The sequence below is a fragment of the Corvus brachyrhynchos genome, unplaced genomic scaffold (assembly GCF_000691975.1).
Source record: "Corvus brachyrhynchos isolate BGI_N302 unplaced genomic scaffold, ASM69197v1 scaffold5, whole genome shotgun sequence".
NCBI classification, from domain to species: domain Eukaryota; kingdom Metazoa; phylum Chordata; class Aves; order Passeriformes; family Corvidae; genus Corvus; species Corvus brachyrhynchos.
The window spans coordinates 12,577,236-12,586,758 of NW_008238321.1; the positions used below are offsets into that span (position 1 = coordinate 12,577,236).

A 9,523-nucleotide genomic window follows, 5' to 3' on the forward strand; every position below is an offset into this window, starting at 1 on the left:
GTGGGGGAGGATGGTCAGAAAAAAAAAAATTTAAAGAAATCCCTAATAAAACATATTCCCCTCTTCTACTGACAACTCCTGGCTAAGTCTGATGGATGTTTTATTTTCAATGTTAAGACAATTAAATAATACGATTCCTCCATTTAAGAAGATTTTTGGCAGTTTTTGCATTGTTTACAGTACCAGAAATCGCTCTTTTAGAAGTTCTAATTCTTCTGTCATACTCTCAAAGTGCCTTTATTTGGCAGAGAATAATGTATTTAAAGAATAAAGTGGTGACAAACTGACAAAAGCTGGAAATCAAAGCTAAATGACGACTGCCTGCACAGAGCACAACAGTGTCACTGAGACAGAAAGCCTTCCAAAAACAAACAACAGGAATTTGCATTGTAAATGCAATTCTAACTACAGTGGAGTGTCACTACCTGCCCCTGTAATTAACTTTCTTCTCTACCTCCATGCCTCAGTCATCTAGAGATTACACATCACATCATCAGTACCAAATCACTCCTGAGACTTTTTTCCTAGACAATATTGTTCCCAAGCTTTGTATTTCCTTCTGGTAGCAGATTCTAGTTACCACATAAATGAACAGGCTTTTTAGCAAGAACGGTGAGCCCAGCGTATCAAGGGGCAACACAGGGGAACCACACAATTTCAGTGGAATTATTCCAGATGCAGAGTTTGGACCAAAGGGAGCATTGTCTCTACACCATTAAGTGTGGGCTTATTTTTGAAGTCTGAGACATGTTTACCTGTCCGTGGGGCTCTCACATTGTAGGAAAAAAAAATAGGGAAAAGCAGCAAGGCTGCTGGCTACATGCCATGTTTCTTGTGCAATTTATGCCTTAAATGTTAAATTACCAAAGAACACGGAATTCATTGATTTCCAGCAGGCAAGTTGGTAGCAGCTGCATTCAGAAGCAGGCTGCCTCAAACTTTGAAAATGAATTCCTTCTACACATGGTGTCTGTTCACAATTCATCATTGCCTATTAGCAAATAACAGCAGTGGGTTGGAGGAGGTTTAGTTTCTGCTTAAGAAACGATGCCACCAAATGTTAGCAGCAGAAATCAGTAAGTTCACTCTTCTGCTGGAAATGTGGGAATCAAACTCCTGTTGAGCGAGGTAAGGGCTGCATTAGCTCTCAGCAGTTGTCTGCTGGTGTTTGCATTACAGAAGCAGCACGTTATGCTGGAAGGTAAATGCCTGACTCAGTTTATTTGCTGCCTTGTCAGGAAGAAGAACTTTTGAAAACTTAATAGGATCGTTCATGTATCTAGCAAATTTAAGATGTCTAAAGTTATGAATATTAATACTGGGCAGATGGAAGCACTTGAGCACTTTAAGAAGAATGGTAAAGATACTCAGAGCAACAAGCTTGTTTTGATCTTGCAGAATAAAAAACCAGGTGTGGCTGAAAAATGCTCCCTTTTCTCCCAGCACAGTATTCTGGGCACTGTCTGCAGACCCAAGCATTTGGATGATGCCTGTGCCATGCAAACATGGGAGCCTGCAGAGCCTGGCAGCCCCAGAATGGCCTCTGTATTTGGATGGCTCAGGGCTGCTGTGGCAAGGAAGAAAATGGTTTCTTTCTAAAAACTGTCAGTGTGGGTCTGGTCCCAGGGCTGTATTTGTAGATATTTCTGTACAACACAGCTGCTTGGCAAGTACTGAGCAGGTTTTGGCAGGTATCAGGCAGGAGTGAATGCCTGGACCTGACAATATGTCAGGTGAGCTCTGGCCTAGGGTAATTTTGTCTAATCCAGCATTATGTATATTAATGCTTTTATTGTTAAACACACAGGCTTTGTCAAGAAAACAGTTTAAACACATGTAAGTCTCTAAGAGGAAACATGAATGAAAAGCAGCACTGAAAGGTCAATTTTTCTTTCCATTTCTAAATGATGGCTTTTATGATAGCTGTTAGATCATTGAGAGTCTGAAGCTCTCTGGATTCTGAACTGTGCATAATTTAAAGATACAAATACTCTTTTGTTTGAAGTGGCTGTGTTTTACAGAATAAATGCAGACACTTCCACTTGTCTTAGTGCAAAAGTTTCTTCTGACTTATATCTATAAAATCCCTTTCTTTAATCCTTTTCCAATACAGCGCTACTTATTTTTATCAGCAGCATTTACAGTGAATACAGACACAGTAACTGTTTCATTCCTGTAGCAAATAATAGAACTTACCTTGTTTGATAGGCTGCTGATTTGAAAAGGTGAGAGGAGTAACAAGGAATTTGGTTTCAGCTACTTGTACCCAGTGGTGCAGAATTTTTATTGTCCATACACCAGGTCGCAGGGGCAAATTCAGAGGTGGTTTGTAGTGAGTAAACTCGGCACTGGATTCAATAAGGATATCATATGTTGCTGCAATTACATTAATGGGATCCACCCAAATGACAGTCACGGTGACATTGGGGCCTTTCCCCCATTTCTGCATCCCAACTGGCTCATCTGTTGGCCCAAGGAGTCCTCCAAAATTCCGGAAAAGCCTTTCCTTGGCATCCCACTCGGTGCCAATCTGAAATTAAAGAACACAGTGCTGGTAGCATCATCTCTGTAAGCATCTGAGACCCTTATAGCAAATATGGGCTCTCAAGAGACTCAAATCATATTTCTCTAATCACATGAATTATACATACATATAGAAGCTGGCAGCAACATGATCTATGATCATAATGTGCACACAAATTGTGAGGCAACCTAGAATGCAAGGCTTGCTTTTTCAGTCCACTTTTGATTGATAAAAAGGTATTCTTTATCTTAAGAGAGACACAACAGGCTAGAGCAGCTCTCTCTTCACAGAAGCAGTCAACAAGGGACCAAGCCTAGTGGCTGGACACAGCCTATGCACTGGAAAAAAATGGGACTCATCATCTCCTGGGTCATGAAAATGTATTGCACATTTGAGAGAAGGACCCTGCAGTAGAGACCTGACCAGCTGCTGCTGAGGCCAGGGAAGATGCTTTGGCTGCTGACTTCAGAACAAGTCACGTCAGGTCCTTTACTACAATCCACCCATGAGATGCTGTCTCCTTGCACTCCCTTCCTGCCTCATGTGGGAATTTATTTCTTGTAAACTCTTTTCCTATTGTCATAATAGTGACATTGTTTTTTATTTATTCACTAACATTAAACCAGCTGATTCACAATCTAGTGTAAATATTTAATGGATCTTTCTTTTTTCCTAGCAGCTTTCATATTCCAGTGCTCTTTACATGAATTTCACCCATAACCTGGGGGATGACACAAACTTCCAAGCTGTTGCCACTAACACTTGTGCACTACTGAAAACAGCATCTCTGACCAGACAGCATGGAAATGGAGTAACTGGCTTTCTTAGGCCAGTGGGAAGTATCCCAGCACTAAAGCCAGCATGTGTTTATGAGGCTGAGGACTGTTGAACCTTTCAATCCACTTTCCTGTGACCACAGGACTGATGGCTGCACTTCTGCTTTCTGGTATGAAACCCTTCAAAGTCCTTCTGGTCTTCTTTTGCCCTGATCTCCAGACATTGCAGATGACCACAGAGTTGACTTGTTCCCTGTACAGAAAGCCTCTGTGGGTGACCTCTGGAGACCCATGCACACACAGGCAGGATCCTCACTTTTAAAGTGTATGTGCATATTGCAGATTTTCCCCACACTGAGCTGTCCTTGTCCCTAAGCTTCACCTCACAAGGGCATGGTCAGAACCTGCTTTCCTGAAAGTATAAGAAATATTTGTAGATCATTTGCTTCAGAGATTTTTCTTCTAATTTTGTTTCACTTCATGAGAATAAGTGATTCCAATATAATGCCCAAATCCTCCCAAATCCCCAAAACATAATGATTACCTGACGCCTATTACCTGTACTGGAAACTGTCCAGTCTCCAGTCCCTTCTAAATAAATCCCTGTGGTTGGCAGACAAATTACAGGAGGACTGCAAGCAAAAAGCTACAAGGTCAGTAAAACAAAACCTTACCATCCGAAATCCATCTGTAACCACACGAATTTCTCCTACTGGACTATGACACTGCAGAATATGAGACAAAATGAGCCTTCCACTACTCTGCAATCAGCACAGCATTGCTGGTATTTCAGAGGTATTTCACCCAGCACACCAGCTAATCAAACCAGACAGCATAGCCCAGATATCAGACCCAAGCATCGACTGCCTCGAGGAGCTGTCAGTGCGTGCTCTCGTGACAAGACTCACTGAATGTGTATGGAAATAAGCTGAGAAAGAAAATTTCCTGACCAGACCTTACTATCTACTCTGCCAACCTTCACTGAGCTGTGGCCATATCACACTTACTGATGCTCAAGGGACCTGAAAATAATAGTCACGACACGTGAAACAAATCTACACCCTCCTGGGCAAAGAGAAGTCTGTAAGGAAGCTCTTTCCACCACATTCAATATTTCTTACTGAAGAACTCATTGCAGAAGACTTACTTCATCCTCAGAAATTAAACACTGACTCCTGACATTCAACTATTTCCCCTCTCTTTAGTTTCTCATCCCTGAAAAAAGAAATCAGAAAGTTACAGTCCCCTTGCTCCAACCTCCAGGTGACACTGCTCCACACCAGGCTGCACAGAAGATGTTGAGACGTGTTCACATAGCACAAAGGTTTATTGGACTGCTCTGTAGAAGAGCTAAGGCTGCTTTGGGGGAAAAATTGCAACACAATTGTTGTCTGGTTGATAAGCTTTGTGCAGGCGTGGCATTGGGTTCCCTTAGAGCAAACCAAAAGTTACAGCCAAAGGGCAGGGGAAGAGAGGAGGGGACACTTCTGGGGCTGGTGGCAGTGGCCTCCATGGGAGCCTGTCCCCCCACGCTCAGGGTGTGCAGGGCCAGGGAACAGCAGCACCAACAGGGCTGCAGAGCAGGCCCTCAGCAACACAAAGGCACCCCTGGGTCCCCGTGTGCCCCAGGGCCGGGGCTCACCCCAGGGCTCCACAGGCACCTTGGGGAGGGAAAGGCAGGGAGCTGCACACCGCTCATGGGATCTGCCCTTTATGTCTGCTTTCCAGCTGGGGACATTCCTTCCCATGCTGCACAGCTTGCAGTACCAGCTGCTTCTAGAAGCACAGTATTTTATAGGGGATTTTACTTAAAGCACTGGTTAGACGTTTATAACCCTCGAACTTTACACAGCTGAGTTCCCAGTACCGAGTGTCTGATTTTACAGGGCAAGAGATACTGCAGCCCTATAACAATTTTCACAGCTCTTTAAAACATTGTGAGTAGGCTTTTGCTTTCAAATAGAATACACAAAGTATGGGATAGAATCAAGCAGTAATGAATATCTGATAAGTTATGAAGGGATGTGGCACAGAAACTGACATTTCCCACATCAATATTTTAATCACCTTTATTTTGGGCTTCAAGAGCAAGCACTGTGCCCAGGGAACATTTGGAAAGCTGGAAATCTCTCATTGGCTCAAAACTTCTGTTTCTATGTCTGTTCGAACCCAAGATAAAATTTTCCCAAGATAAATTATACCCTGATTATGGGTTCGTGTCTCATTGCTCACCACAAACAGGACCATTAGGTTCACACAATGCACACTAATTGCCTGCCACCTAGTTTATTTTATTCTCTGTGATGAATCACAAGTCTTAACAAGACCAAAAATGAACTTAGTGTTCAACTGATAGACAGTGAGCTGAGACTTTTAGTTCTGTGCAGCAAATCAATCTCCTGCCCTCCATGGAGAAGCTGCCTGAACCCAGACTGGCAGGACACACAGTGTGTGCATTGTGCACCAGCCAACTTTAGGAGGTGTGGGAGTTCCATGCTTGGAAATCATCTCTCTTGGATTTCCTGTAAGTTTATTTTATTTGACTCAGCCTGCAGGAGCCGTGTGCCATCGCAATGCTGTCATTGACTCTGCCCCAGCTGTGGGGCAGCCCAGCTGGCTGATGGCTTCCCACTTGTCTTTCCAGGGTGTGGGGTGAAATCCGCTCCTTGGGAAGTGAGGTCTGAGAGGAGCAGAGGGCAGGGGCTGGAGAGATCCCACCATCTCTGCCGCAATCTCAGTCGTGCATCAGGGTCACAAATACACTCGGGAGCACATTCAATGCAGCATATTTGTGCTCTTCCTGCTGGCCCCAGTGGTGTGAGCTGGGACAGAGGAGAAAGTTCCCAGCTAAAATAGCCCCATTCAGTTTTAAATTCCTGCCAGATCATGGGGTGAAAGTCATTGAAGAACAAGGAATTCTATGTCCCAATAAGCACAACTCTTATTTTCTGCGAACACTGATGCTTCCATCTTAGCTAAACTGCTAAGTTTGTTTTCCACTTGCTGGACCTTGACAAAGCAGTGGCATTTTAATACACAGTAGCAGATCAGAGCTTTTCAGCCACACTGAAGCAGAAAAAGTTAATGCTGGATTTATAGCAGGGTAACACAGAGAATTATTTGGCCCAGAAGCAGAGATCCCTGCAGGCCAAGGGAAGGCAGAAAGTAAAATAAACAATTAAAATAAGATTAAATTATTTACATTGTAGCTCTCGGTCTTTTAAAATATGAATTATCTATGAAAGGAGAGGACAATTAAAGAGATCAGGTGAGAAAATAGAATGAAAACAAGTAAGCAGCCACCAAAACTCTTTTTGTTGAGTTTCAAATGGAAGAAAACGTTTCCTTATGCTCAAAAAAGCTCACCAGTGATGAGATCCTTAGAAGTACTAAATAAACAGCAGAAATACTCCTACAAATCACAAGAATTGGAGCTTGTATGAACATTTATCACTGCACGAAATGGCAGGCCTACCATCCGACACGTTGATAAATGAAACACACTTTCCATCCATCTCTTTAATGGCACATTAGTGTCATGGATTTGCCATGCACACCAAAACACTGAATCCCACCTAGGCATTTCTTAATTGCCCAAGAAGATGGTAATTTATGGACTTAGCCATAATGACTGGAACACATTTGTTCAATCAATTTTATACCTTAATTGAAATTTGCGGCTTAACAAGAAAAATCATGAAATTAACTGCTCAGACAGTTGTATCTTTAAAACAGAACACAGATGTCAGGTCCTATTAGTGGTCAACTTTCCTGATATATTTTAGGGTAGACTTTTTATTCTCTGTGACAGACACAGGGACAAATTTGTAGAAAAGTAACAGGATTTGTGGGAAATCTCAGCCACTGCTGTGATCATTTTCTCTTTTGTGTTACAACATCGATATTCTGCTCACATGTGATATCAGTACCTGACTACCACTAATTTTATGACGTTTTTTTCAGCATACTCTTGAGAGAAACATTTAAACACATCACTATTTACACCTGGAATTGCAGAAAAAAGGCATTTTCCCCAGGAGCCTTTCACAGCACTCAGAACAATCACAGTGACAAAACTTTTAAGCTACTTTTAAGTAACTTAAAAAGCCCCTTTGACAACAACAAAAGCCTTCCATTTGTTTTTAGAACAGAAGGGAGTGAGGACACTCAGATTAATGTAAGAAATGAGGGTTGACCAGAGATCTGAACTGGCAACAGTATGTCCTTCTATGACGAGGATGTGCACTATGCTAGAAAGTCACTCTCACCTCAAATTTACATGGAAATACAGTTTCCAGAGGCTGCTTGATTTAGTGCTCACTCTCGTGATGCCAGAGGCTCATGACACTGAGCATGGGTGGCTACGAACACTCACCTCTGAGAACTGCAACCTCCCAAAATCACTCGGTGGACTTGCGATCTTGAAGACTTTCTTGGGCATCACCCACGTTTCCAAAGTTTCCAGTTTACTGACAGCCAGATTGGTTGCGTGGTGCCTGATCAGGAAGCCTTGGAAACGGTCAGCAAGGAAGTAAAGGTGGATGGAAACTGGATGGCCCATGGGGTAGTATCTATAAAACAGCACATGCTCATCAGTTACGCAAGAGAGACATGAAATCTCCATTTACTTGGAGCTAATGGCTTAAGAAGCATTCATTTCAACTAGAAAATGCACCACTGTACATTAAGAGATTTCAAATGTGTTCATGACTCATTATCAGATATTCTTAGGCTGTTCCGATTACCCCAAAACGTAAAAATATGTTACTAAGAATATAGGGTCATTAATCTCCTATGCACAGCTCTAAGCTCTTTAGGAGGTCCCTCTGTGTGCCAGAGGGCTCCTCTCCCTGGCCACCTCTCCTGGTAGAAACTGGCACCCAGAGACACACACAGATTAGGCTGCAGCACTGTTTGCTCTGATAAACTGTAGGATAAAGGATGCCCCAGGATTGTCCTGTGCTCCAGAGCTGCCAGGGTCTGCAGGGAATGCTGTGTGAGCAGGCACTGACCCCTGGGCCCCCTCCATTCCCAAACCCCTTCCCCAAGGGCAGGGCTCTGCAGGGTGGCACTGCAGCAAAGGACACCAGGATCCCGTCCCCATTTTACGTCTCCTTATCTTAGGAAGAAAACTTCACATTCTTTAAAGACTTGAGATTGCTTTTGCTGTGATTTTTTTTACTCATTATTAAAAAAAAACACCTTGAAAAAAGGTCAAGCAACTGGGCAAAACCAGTCATTAACAGATCTGAAAGTGCTCAGTTGCAGTTCAGATTTAAAGACATTGTAGTCACAGCTTCAAATAATTAAATGTACGGTTGATTGTCTGCTATAGTCTCAGAAACATCTGTAATGATGTTTGGGTACGTATGGATGCATAAATAATTAAAAATGTGTCATTGATAGCTCAGAAATCAATTATTTTGCTACTTTACAGCACTGACATTAACTGCAAAACAAGTTAAACCAACCAGCATCACAGCTTCCCAGTAAGGCAGCTACGTCTGACTCCTCAGGCTTGTTACCACAATTAAAGGATGAGCGCTAAGAGGAGCTGACCAAGGAGGACTTTCCATTGCACGAGGTCAGCAACACCCAGAAGGAAGTCGCCAGAGCTGGAGAAATCAGCATAAGAAGAACAGGTACCAACAGGGCCAGCACTGATGCACCGAGCAAAAACACTGTAAAGCTACGCAGCCAATGCCAGCAACAATCTGACTTCTGTTCTGAGTACTAAGACCTCCTGTTTTATATGTGTGCAGCAGCAAATATTTACAATACCCTTGAAATAGTCTGAGTAAATTGCCTCTTGGCAGCAGAGAGTAAAAATGCCTGGAGATGAGAGAAATGAATTAAATCTCAATCACACATTAATGCTGCTCCCACGGAAGATGCTGACTCTCAATCTCCTTTGGTACCCGAGCAGTCTGCAGGGGGCACAGCTTTCTGAGGCTGTGAGCTGGCCTCGTTAGCAAAGTGTGCAAGGCAGCTGCTCTAACTAACATCTCCTGGGCCGCTGCGGGTGGCAGCATGGGACTGACTCCAAGGGGGATCCGAGGCGGGAGCGGCTTTCCTCGCAGCATGAGCTGGGGTGCTGACTGCAGGATCAGCCAGCTTGGTGCTGCTCTCAGCCTCACAGCAAAGGAAACACTGTCAAGGTGCTCAGCCCAAATCCATCCTTCCATTACTCCATTAGAGACATGCAAAACCACAAGAGGGAAAG

At 43.3% G+C, this 9,523-nt stretch overlaps 1 protein-coding gene across 1 annotated transcript in view; it reads right to left on the bottom strand.

Moving 5' to 3' along the window:
* Positions 1–9,523, bottom strand: part of XYLT1 (xylosyltransferase 1) — a 97,053-nt gene that overhangs the window by 6,316 nt on the left and 81,214 nt on the right. The window contains exons 10-11 of the mRNA XM_017734311.1: positions 7,676–7,871; positions 2,197–2,530 (exon numbers count right to left, since the gene is read on the bottom strand). Of these exons, the coding sequence (XP_017589800.1) occupies positions 2,197–2,530; positions 7,676–7,871 (530 nt within the window). The remainder of the gene's footprint in view (positions 1–2,196; positions 2,531–7,675; positions 7,872–9,523) is intronic.